This window comes from Myotis brandtii, unplaced genomic scaffold (genome assembly GCF_000412655.1).
Source record: "Myotis brandtii unplaced genomic scaffold, ASM41265v1 scaffold1612, whole genome shotgun sequence".
Lineage (NCBI taxonomy): Eukaryota > Metazoa > Chordata > Mammalia > Chiroptera > Vespertilionidae > Myotis > Myotis brandtii.
The window spans coordinates 660,395-672,363 of NW_005355890.1; the positions used below are offsets into that span (position 1 = coordinate 660,395).

The window sequence follows — 11,969 nt, forward strand, 5'->3', positions numbered from 1 at the left end:
GGGGGAAGTCTAGAATTAGAATGGCCCTCCAGCTCCCTCAAAAATAACAATTTTGATTCAGTTTCACCCACATTGGGTCACACTGGGAAGTACTCATTTCAATTTCACATTTCCCTCAAAAAACCTAAGTTTCCTGTTAACTGGGTGTGTCACCTAAAAGAAAACTAGAGATCATTTGGAATAAAAGTTTATTTTATTTTGCTGCCTAAACTGTTTAGTTCAAAGAATGCCTCCAGGATATGGAAATAGATCATTTCAGATCCTCAAGAATACCTGGGACCGGCTACAGGGAGACTCAGAACCTGTGAAACTGTCCAAAAGTCCTGGCGTGGGATCCTACCCTTCTTATCATCTCTGCTGATGATTTATCTCTCCAGGCAAAGGAGACAGAAACAGAGCAAAATCCCAGGCCTCAGAAAGCTCAGACTTCAGCCTCGTTGTCAGAGCCCATCTACCTACAGAGAGAGTGACCCTGCCCGGTGTGGGGATGAGCACAGCGACTCTTCCACATCTGTCTGACTAATGAGAATGACGAGGCCTTGAGGAAAATACAGCTCTCCTCTCTGCCTTCCCAAGACTGGGGTCTGAATGAGGAGGCCTGGGAGCCTGTTTGTGACCTTCTGTGGCGATCGCAGCCAGCTGGGTCGGGACCACTCCTGAGAAGGCGTCTTCAATCAGAGGGGGAGGGAGTGGGCCCCTGGGGTACTCTTGGACCAGCTGCTTGTCGTAGGTCACGGAGTCCCCTGAGATTTCATGACCACTTCAGACTTTCTCTCATTTTAACACATAATCTCGGGCACACAGCCCTCAGCTTATGGACAATCTGGTCCTGGTTTGAATGACTTTTGGGGGATGAGGAAAGCAAGAGAGAGTGTGTGTAGAAGGTAATGGAAGTCACAAATCCTGGCGCGGGGTCGGGGCGGAGGTGGGGAGAGAGACTTATGGAGCCTGCGGTGGGTCCCCCCTCCCCGCGCCTGCCAGGCAAGGCTCTGCTCAGCTCTGCAGGAGAGTGAGCTAAGAGGCAGGCAGCTCCTTCGTAAAAGATGGAAAAGGAGGACCCAGGGTGGGCAGAGAATTGGAACAAAAAGTAACGATGCCTTTCAAAGAGGCAGGGAGTTTGTAGGTAGTAAATATGCAGGTGTGAACACAACCTGCTCATTAGGCCACACACCTGCCCCAGGAACGCCCAATGGTCTCAGAAGTCATGCCAGGGCCCAGCTTTGGCCCTGGAGGACAAGCGGGGAGTAAAACACAGGCCCCACAGTCTGTTTCTTTCTGACCCCCCTGCTCCTGCCGAGGTCCGAACAGCATCCTGGCGATGCGCTGGGTTTCTGGGCTAAGGATCACGGCAGTCACCTCAGTGGCATATGGTTCATAGTCTGTGAGCACTGGCAGCAGGGAGCCTCCCTCAGTGTGTACTTCACATCCCCATCATCACACCGCTCATTCGTGTGGCACACACGATTACAAGCCAAACCCTAAACAAATGCTCATTCAGATCACTTTAAAACTGCACTTAAGCCCTAACCGGTTTGGCTCAGTGGATAGAGCGTCGGCCTGCGGACTGAAAGGTCCCAGGTTCGATTCCGGTCCCATGTACCTTGGTTGCAGGCACATCCCCAGTAGGGAGTGTGCAGGAGGCAGCTGGTCGATGTTTCTCTCTCATCAATGTTTCTAACTCTCTATCCCTCTCCCTTCCTCTCTGTAAAAAAAAAATAAAATATATTTTAAAAAATTGCACTTAAATTTGTCTACATTTGAACAAAACAGGATGTATCTAGAAAAAAATTACATTTCAGTTATGGATGTAACAGTCAATCTGATTAAATAAACTATCTCCTGCATTTTAAAAATCCAAGAAATTACTTTTTGTATCTGCAGAAAAAATTTAAAGCACAAGCAAGACAATATTAAAGAGAAATGAGCAATGAGTTTTCAGACATTTTTTAAAGAAACGCAACTTACATTAAAAAATGAGAACACAGAGACAGAAAAGCTCCATGAACTGAGCTGTGAGCCTCACAAATGGAAGCGTGGAGGACGTGAGTGCTGCTGAGACAGGTCCCCGTGAAACAGACTGCAGGCAGACGGAGCCGGGAAAGGCACGTCCCAGTGAGGGCCTGTCGAGAGCCTCTGAAGGAGGAAGCATGACTCTGCCTCGAATGAGAGTTGCCCAATTGAGAATTCAAAGTCCTGGCTGTAGGAAGCCTAACCCTGGCCCAGCTGGGCCTCACTTCCTGTGGCTCAATACCCCCACAGGAGAGCCACGAGGAAACGGAAGCTCGGTCTGCAGCCTGGTCTTGGCTGCCCGGCCCAAGCCTTTCCCTGTGAGAGCTGGAGGCTCCGAGCTGCAGAGACAAGAAGCCGATGGATCACGCCCTCAGGCTCTGAGCAGGGCCGAGCGTCTGCCTCTGCCCCGTTCCGGCAGACAGAAGACTTCCTGCAGTGTGCTGCTCCGTGCCAAGGTCCTCCCCCAGGAACCGAACTCAGCCCCAGAGGCACAGGTGCCACCACCAGAACGAGTTACCGCACAGAGCCCCACCCTGGTGGTAACAACAGGAACCGAACTCAGGCCCAGAGGCACAGGTGCCACCACCAGAACGAGTTACCGCACCCCCAAGGCACCGTGCCTCTGCTGGGTGAGCGCGCCCACTAATGACAACTGGCCTTCCGACAAGTCCGCTGGGCCCGCTAACAGCTCTCCTCCAGCTTGTCCCTGCACCAGTCACCCGTCATCGACTCTACCAGCTCCTGACCTAGCACAATACACAGCCTCATCAGAAATGCATGTGCATTTGGCCTCCTCCCGCTTCTCAGATTGGTTCACAAACCAGAGGAGCCCAGGAGCCCGACCCTTACTGCTGTGGCAGCGTGATCCAAGAGGACCTTCAGAGGCCACCTTAGCCAGACCTGCAGATGCACACGCAGGCTCCGTGGGCATGAAGCCCACAGGCGCCTCTGCCCTCACTGCCCGCTGCTCCATGCACGGCGACACCCCCTCTGCCGACAGCCCTCCCTGCAGTCTGCATGAGGGAAGAGGACACGGAGTCAAGACACAGACAGATGCAGCATGAGGTGGAGGTAGTGTGATGGGAAGCCTGATGCATACGCACGTGTGGTCAGGTGAGGATGGCATGCAGCAGCGGGCATGGAGGCGGGGCGTGGTGAGGAGGGGGCATCACAGAAGGGGTCCTCCGGTCTGATCCAGTAGGCGTGGCTGTTCCGGTTACCTTTCTTGCTGGTGCCGCTGCCCGAGCAGGGGAAGCCGTCCTCACAGCCCTCACCGAGCAGGCGCTCCTTCTGCAGCAGCTTGTCCACCCGCTGGATGATGCACTCCAGGCTCTTGTCAACGTTCAGCCACACTTTCTCCTTCCAAAAGCAAAAGAGCTCATTTTGGTCAGCTCTCCAACGGGAAAGGCAGAACAGATCACAAACCAAACCATCCCCCACTGATCCCCACCCCACACCATGCTCATCAAAACACAAGATTTAGAAATATCAATAGGATTCGTAATTCCCCAAATACAGTGTAAGTTGTATTTGCTTTTCAAAGGATAGATCTATGTCCCAGGTTGCTAGTTTTAAAATTTGGGAGATGTTTGCTAGTAACTGTCATGGAGGCCAGATAGGGCTTCCCAGCCCCTTCCAGGGATAACACAAGGGCCACAGAGCCCAGGGAGCCAGTGTCACCCGCCCTCGCTCCCCTGCGACCTCCTGCATCACACAGAACGGACCGAGGTCTCTTGGATGGAAGAGAATGGAAACAGCTGACCCCTTCAGAGGGTGATGGGAGGAGGTGAGGGACGCGGCCAGATAGGGCTTCCCAGCCCCTTCCAGGGCTAACACAAGGGCCACAGAGCCCAGGGAGCCAGTGTCACCGCCCTCGCTCCCCTGCGACCTCCTGCATCACACAGAACGGACCGAGGTCTCTTGGATGGAAGAGAATGGAAACAGCTGACCCCTTCAGAGGGTGATGGGAGGAGGTGAGGGACGCCCAATCAGGTCAGGGCTGAAGCAGCGCTTGCCCCGTAATTCAGTAACTCAAACTCTGCTTCTCAACAGTCTGGACACCTGACGAAACCAGTTCTATGCTATGTCCCTCTCTCAGGAGACACAGATCTGCTCTCAGGCACAACTCTGAGGACAACGTGCTGTGGTGTCAGGGCGAGCGGGTGAGGCATGGCGAGGGCCGAGGGCTCCAGGAGAAAACCGCCCCTCACAGCCAGGTCTGAGAGTGGGCAGCCCTCAGCAGCCCGCTCCTCCGAGGGACACAGTGGTGAAATGCTGTCTCCCTCCCGACATGAGGTGGCCCGCAGCCGTCTGGAAGGGGTCTCGGAGCTTTCTGCAAAGGCCCTCCTGAGGGAGAGCAGCTGTGGGACGTTTCCAGTTTCACCCCGAGCTCAGGAGCACGACGAGGCAATGGGCAGCACTCACCCACTCCTCCTCGTGCCAATCCACCTGCAGAGAAGACCGGCTGTTCCTGCCCGTCCACCTGGCCATGAGGGTGTCCTGGTCATTCCTGAGCATCACCTGCTCCTCCTCGGTCGAGGTGGGGGAGGCCTTGGAAGCAATATAGTCGGGCCGCGCCGCGTTCAGCCCATGGATGGAGTTGGCCAGCAGCTTGCAGTCGCAGACGGTGACCAGCTGCCGGGTCTGCAGGCGCACACACACCGGGGCCGCTGAGCTCCAAGCCAGGGACTGCCAGGCCTGTCCTCTCTGAGAGCTTGGACCTGCCTGAGCCCAGCACTGCCCCTCCGCCCCTCCACAGCCCGCAGGACGCCGAGCCTGGACTGCCTCATGACCTACCTGCGGACCCTTAGCCAGAATTCCCACCAAGAAGACTGGAGAACATGGGAGAATGAGGGAGGATGAGGAACCTCTAACAGCCCATGTGCCTGCCTCTGAGCTGACATCGCTCAAGGAAGGGCCTAAAGAGGGCCCCGCGCCCCAGCCTTCAAGGACGAAGGGCTGTCTGTCCCCTCTAATCCAGGCGCCAGCCTTACTCTGGCTTAGTCACGGAAGCCTATCTTCTGCAGCTACCTCCTGGAGCCCGGCCCCAGCTCTGGGGGCTCCGTGTGCGCAGGCGCTCGGCAGCTCCCTTTCCCATGACTGATGGTGACCCGTGGGGAGGATGGAACGTGTTCTGCTCAGGAACAGCGCCTCCCCGCACAGTGCTTGTGACCAGGGCAGTGTGAGCAGAATCTCTGTGTGCGTGCAAGGGACAGAGAGATCAGTAATCTGAAAACACATCACCCATCAAAAGGACCTGAGGTAGCACATCCCAGTGTAGATGTATCCTTATGTCTTTTAAATCAGGATCAAACTGCCATCAATGAAAGGCTGGCTTACTGGTTATATATAAGCCAATAAAATATATTGTTCTTATGTTATGTCTGTATAATAACTCGCTTTCTCTTTTTTTAATTCCAAGTACAAGTGAACCGTGGGGAAAATGTGCTGAGTGGGTGGTTACTAAGAAAGCGTGGAACTGTCAGGCCTTAACAGGGACTCCTCTGGCCCTGCTGGGAGCCGCCTGTGCAGGGAGCAGCGGCGGCCGTCACAGCCCTGGCCTGTCCTTGGCCTGTGACCACGGGCAAATCACCAAGGCCCTGGACCTTGTGGGAACTGGATCTGAAGCTCACCTTCCAGATCATCCCAATGTCACCCACTGGGTGAACGGCTTTGGGCACCCTCTGCCACACCGAGGGAGCCCCGCCCACACACAGCAGGGCCGCCCCTCCTACCTTGTCTGCCAAGATGGCGAGCGTCCTTTCGAGGCCAGTGGCAGACCTGTCCTTGGCCGCCCTCGAGAGCCGCTCTGCGTAGTAACTCACTTGGGTTTTCAGGGTGTTGATCTGGGCGATGATCTCCTTGGCTCTGGTGACGTCCTGTGGTATGTAGATGATGGACTGGCAGCTGGATGACGTACTAAGAAAGGTAAGAACAGACCGATGAGGCTGGCAGCGCCCTCCCACCCAGCCCGCGACCCACACAAAATGAAGCACTGCCACGCAGGGACGTGCTCCTGGGCTGGGATATCAAGGAGAGCCTTCCTGTCTGTATGGCAGAAGCCTGAAGCATTAACATACATTAAGTCTCCTGTTATATCTGTCTGTATCTGTATCTGTACCATGTGTATGGACCTTGTGCGCAAACATTAAACCCAGAAATGACCTCACTGTCGAATTCTCAGCAGGACTTAAGTGGAGACATGGGGTCTGCTGATGCCAAAGGGGTCTGCTTATCATAGTGAAGGGAGACTTCCCGGGGTGCAAGACTTTGCCAACAGGATCCTTGATTTTTCATTTGGCCAGTTGGGACTTCAAACCTGCTGTGCCCACACCCACAGCTCTCCTCCCTCCCGTGTTGACCCCAGCAAATCCTCAGAGACCCGGCTGCCTTCCCTCCCCTCTCCAGGACTTTCCTCCATTGAAATGTGAAGGTGGAGAGCGTGCCAAGCCAGAGGCCCTGGACCCTTCAAACCTGGCTCTTGTCAAACCTGGGAGCTTTGGAAACCTGCTTCTTCCTCCCACCCTGCCTCCTCGCCACCAAGCAGCGTGTGTATCTTGAGATTGGAGGTCAAAGCTACAGCCCAGCCATTACTGGACACAAATAAATACCAGCCTCGGAGAGCCAGCCAGCGTCCCGGCGGCGTGGGGCCTGCTGGCATGGTGGCCCTTCCAGACGGAGATGGTAAATTGCATGTCTCTCAGCTAAGATCCCAAATCAACCCAATATTATAAACAGATTTTTCAGACCATGTGTGGAAGCTGAGGAAAGCAGGGAGGGGAAGGATGAGGCGCCAATGCAGAGGTCTCTCCCACAGCCGGGAGTCGTGGGCTCTGGCTGGAGTGGGTGTCCCCTGCTTCACTGAATGAGGGGCCCTGCTGGTTCCCTCAGAGCTGCCCACTGGGTTTGGGGGACGAGAGAGAAGGTGGGGAGCTACACCCTCCATCACATTCTCTGGCGATGGGGGTGATTTGGGCAGGGCTGAGAACCTCCCCAATGGGTTCTTTCCAGGGCTGGCTATTTATTATCCAAGTCAACACAAAACTGCCCCGCCCCTTCCCTGGATGAAATATGCGTTGAGCATGCAAAAAGCAAAACCCAAAGCACCCCCGAAGGAAAGCACACCACAAGCCCACACACAGCAAAGACCTGCCAGAAGCCATGCAGCAGCCTGCGCTGCAGCCTGCGTGGTCCAACGGGAACCTCCCACAGCTCCAGGTGCACACGGCGACCTTCCAACCTGCAATCCCTCTTCCAAATGAATAGCTGCCATTTTAGACAATTCAATCTTAAAAATATAATCTCAAAATAGAGTTTAAGAACCTTTAACCCTCCCGATGTTTAGAGCACACACGTAATGTGTGCTGTACGCAGATACCCATGTGTGTACCTAGATGGACACTTCCACACATATGTACCTCCCCTGTGCATCCCGCCCACTCCCTGTCCTCACAGGCCACGTCCTATAACATCAAACTGGGCCTTCTGCACAGGGAGCACATGAGTAGCTTCAAAGAGCTGTCCTTCGGGGTGACCATGAAGGTGTGAGCACGTGTGCCCATGCCTGGTCCTCACTGGGGAAAGCCGCGAGGCCTGAGCCTGGAGGGCTCCTCAGGACTTCCCGTGCCAGACGTCCACAGAGCCCAGCATCTCAGACGGGGCCCAGCCCCAGCCCCAGCCCCAGCCTCACCAGCTCCAAGGGGGGCGATCCCAAAGGCTGGCAGTGCCTCTGGGGCTGCCAACTGAAGAAGTGCCACTACAAAGCCCCGTTCTGGGCATGCCTGGGGCCTGGAGCAGCAGGGGAACCCCAGGCAGGAGACATGATGGTTTCTGGCTGCCATCTAACTCTTTGGTGGAAAAAGTCACTTGGTTATTATAATTCTTGGTAAAACTAATACTAGTAACACTGTTTTAAAATTATGCCTAAACTATTAAGTATCATGAAAATGTAAGCTGGCTTCATTCCCCAAAAGGTGATGGTGAGGGGAGGTGGAGACTGACAAGCCCCGAGGTTCTTGTAATAGGGCCGGAGAGATCTCAGTCCCCCTCGGTGTGGACGGGACATCCCAGCTCCGGGCGCGGCGGCCTGGGCTCCCGGCCCGGGGAGAAGCACACCAGGTCTGCCCTCGGAGGAGCACAGCAACAAAGGCTCGGATTTTAAAGACAAAGCAGAGACTGGGCTGGCTATTCATCATCCAAGAACATTGCAGTTGGAAGGGAAGGGTGTCGGGGCCTTAACTCGGAGCCCACAGAGCAAGAGGCTGAAGCACCTCTCGGGGGAGGGGACAGCACAGGCTTTCTCTGCATGAGAGCAAGACCCAGACAGACTCTCTCCACAGACAGAAAACTCACCAACACTCCTCAAAACTGCTAAAGAAAAGAACCAAAACGAAATATTAGCATGTGTTAGCAAATACCAAATGCAAACCAAAAATTTAAAAGCCCAGTTTTGTCACAACACTTGAATTTGATAGTTGAAGGACAACTAACGCATGAGCCGGGTGCCCATTCCTGACAGCCTCGCGGGTGTTCATGCCAGGGCACATCCCTGGTGGGCACGGTGCGGCTGCACTTGAAGGAAGTTTCAACGAGGAAAACCGCCCCCACCAGTGTCTATGACTTTAGTAGGACATTACATAAAAATATTATATATTTGAAGAATACCACAAGGGCATATAGGGGCTGAGACGTTCTGAAGTTAACACACGGTGTAATCGGGCATGAGCACGCCGACCTTCCTGGGACGAGGACAGCCGGGGGCACCCCTCTTGACTGGCTTTTCCCCTCCAAGGCCCCGTGCCACCCTCAATCGCACACTCATACTCCACACGCCCCGTGCAGCGGTGTGACACACACAGGGTCTCTGCTGGCTGTGCAGTCGTGGGACGGGAGCCCTGGAGCTGTCACACTGTCCAGAGAAACACCGGAGGCACTGGGCCCACAGCGGGCCTGGCCACCTGGCTTGTCTGAGCAGGAAGGGCCCTTGGTGGGGATGCGTCGAGGTGGAGCAGGCTGTCTGCAGCCTCCCCCTCCCAAGGCTGGAGCTCCCCTTCCACACCAGGCCCTCCCTGCTCCCCCTCCTCCCGCCTCCAGGAGTTCCGTGGCTCAAGGCAGCCTGCGCACCCATCTGCATGGACACTCCTCACGGTACTCCCCTCCTCACCTGTCCCCTCCAGCCTCAGCGCCATGGCCAGTGACACTCCTAGCGGCATCCCTGCCCCAACACTGCACCTGACCTTTCATCTATCCCTGGCCCAGTCCAAGGTCCGTTTTCTCCAGCCACGTCCTGACTCCCGGCCACGGCAGCACAGAGCCAGGCCAGGGCCTCCTGGCTCTGGCGCCTGCTAACTCTCCACCTGACCACCTGAGGGGATTCCCTGGCCATTCATTCCCTGGGCCTTTTATTCACCTTCCCTCAGCCCGTTCCATTCCCAGTGACGAGTGTGACCTTCCAACTCCACATTCTGCAGGGGCTGTTCCACCAAACCTCAGCTTGCGCCTTCCCACCTCAAAACACTGCCTGCAGCCTCTGCTCTCCACGTCCCTGGCTCACTGCCTGGCCCTGCCTCTTTCCATCTTCTCCAGAACCTGCTTGGTCCATGTTCTCCTCCACCTGCCTCACTCACTTCCATCTTTCCTTTCAGCCTCAACACGTTCACATCATGATCGTCCTCCCCAAGCCCCAGCCTTTCATTCTCTATTTCAGGTCCCAGGATCTCAGAGTACCCTAGACACTCACCACCTCCACTTCCTACACGCCCATCCCTTCACCAATTTAAATCTTGACATTCTGGAAGATCACCTCCCCCGTGCCCAACGCACTAGCTCGGATTCGCAGGTCTCTCCCCGCCGCCCCTGCTGCACGCTCCACAGCACCCCGTGTGCTTGCTCCCACGCACGCCCTGCTCACACCAGGCCCAGAGCTCCTCGGGGCCAGGCCACATCTGTCGGCCCCACACTGAGGCCAGCTCTCCTCTCGCTCCTCTCCCCAGAGCACCCCCATGCCTCCAGCTGCACCTCACTGCGCTCTACACCGGCCTTCCCCACCTGCTGCCTGGCAGCTTCCTGCTCAGCACAGCAGATCCGTGCAGCCCCTCAAGCCTTTTTGAAACTGGGAATGTTTCTCCACAGCATCCCTTAGGAAAGGAACAGCCTCTCCCAGGCTGCACACTTGGGGACGTTCACGGACTGGCCAGCGACTCTCACGGACAGCAGAGCCAGCAGTCCACTCAGGGCAGCTGCCAAAAGCACCGCCTTCAAGGTGATTTCCATGTGCAGGGACAGGACTACTGACCAGCTGGCCCCCCGCCCCCGCCCCCGCCAGCGGCGCACAGAGCAGCACAGGGGCAGTAGGCAGCCTCTCACCACGCAGAAGCGGCTGAAGGGCTGGTGCGTTTGTGCTCATGTTCTGATGTTTTAACCCAGGAAGCATCACACAGCCATACGAGGACCATGAACCCCCCCCAGGAACTTACTGTTTCTTGGTCTCTTCAAATTTGTGCAGCTTTTTGCGGAGGCCTCCTGACTTAAAACCTTGGCAGTGTGCGGCTGGCGCCCCAATGGTGACGATGTCATAGCTCTGATCTGAATGACAGAAAGCTCTCCTTCATTACCCTGGGCTTGGGCCTGTGGGCGACCCAGCTACAGGGATATGCACACGGATCTTGGGCCTGACCCTCCCCCAGGTCCACGCAGACTGCGGTTCCCTGAGCCCCACAGCCTGGGCTGTCCAAGGGCCCCTAACCTCCCAGGGTGAAGCCACACGGGGCTGAAGGCAACATGCAGCACGCATCCCTACTTGGGGAGGATGACAGACGGGCAGCTTTCTGCCACAGAAATGCAAAGGAAGCTGGACGGAGGAGACACGAGAGGAAGGGGTTTGTGCTCTGAATGAAGACCTTACAAAGGTCCTGAGATGTGTCTCTCATCGAGCTGCCCAGCACGACACGCAGGCAAGGCTGGCGCAGATGTGGGGCGGTGCAGGGCCCACGTGCACAGGGGAACAGAGTGACGGGGGTTCCACAAGAGGGGCCGCAGTTACCTGATCCTCCATCGTCCTGAACCCTCATTCTTTGTATGTGCAAGTTTGTGGGAACAAATTCCAACTTTTTATCTGCTTTCAAACTGCTCGCTTTAAACGAGGGACCTAAGAAACGGAATATTCAAAAACAAAGGGCGTCAACATGTATCCGCACTCACGAATGGCAGTAGAAAGGGGTATTGTGGGGACGCTGCTCAGAAAGCAGGTATGGGTGGTCGCAGCCCTGGCAATTCTGCGTTGCCTACGAGCGCATTTCACTTCCAGACGCTAAAGGAGGGCAGCCCGCCGGCCGGGAGACTGGCTCTGGGTACTTAGGTGGGGAATGGAGGCAGGAGGCACCCTCAGGAGGGATGGTGGATGCCTGCCCACCCATGACTCCGCTCTTCACAGAGAGGCTGACACAGGAGGAGGCTCTGTGCTAGAGGATGCCAGCAGCACTATAAAAAGCCAGGCCCACGCCAGGACTGCCTGCTCCAGCTCTAGAGGCTGCCATCATCCCAGACCTCGGGGACTGATTCAACTAGAGCAGCACTCCTCAATCCTGAAAAGTGATGGCAAGATCTGCTCACCACCCGGGCTGTGGGGATGGACAGGTGATAGGCAGCACCAGTTCTGGCCACTAGAACGCAAACTCAAACAGGCTCCCCTCTGCACACTGGGTGGTCAAGCAGGTGGACAATGTTGTGTGACAAAGATCTGCGATCTGATTTCCACAGTCAAAATCTGTAACTAATAAAGAAACTCCATGCCCAGAAAAGAAAGGAATTACAAACTACACTGACAATCAGGGTAGAAGAGGTAAGCAGTGAAGAAAGGAAGATTTAGCCCTAACCAGTTTGGCTCAGTGGATAGAGCATAGGCCTGCGGACTCAAGGGTCCCAGGTTCGATTCCGGTCAAGGGCATGTACCTTGGCTGCGG

At 55.7% G+C, this 11,969-nt stretch overlaps 1 protein-coding gene across 17 annotated transcripts in view; it reads right to left on the reverse strand.

Annotated features, from left to right (window-relative positions):
• The window catches only part of INPP4A (inositol polyphosphate-4-phosphatase type I A), a 121,839-nt gene that overhangs the window by 30,037 nt on the left and 79,833 nt on the right, over positions 1-11,969 (reverse strand). For 5 of the 17 annotated variants that reach the window (XM_014536403.1, XM_014536399.1, XM_014536405.1 and 2 more), the window contains 6 exons: positions 11,051-11,155; positions 10,485-10,593; positions 8,362-8,379; positions 5,745-5,928; positions 4,435-4,653; positions 3,114-3,369 (listed from right to left, as the gene is read on the reverse strand). In XM_014536403.1, coding sequence (XP_014391889.1) covers positions 3,114-3,369; positions 4,435-4,653; positions 5,745-5,928; positions 8,362-8,379; positions 10,485-10,593; positions 11,051-11,155 — 891 coding nt within the window. The remainder of the gene's footprint in view (positions 1-3,113; positions 3,370-4,434; positions 4,654-5,744; positions 5,929-8,361; positions 8,380-10,484; positions 10,594-11,050; positions 11,156-11,969) is intronic. The other 12 variants (XM_005862211.2, XM_014536411.1, XM_005862208.2 and 9 more) reach the window with 5 other exon arrangements.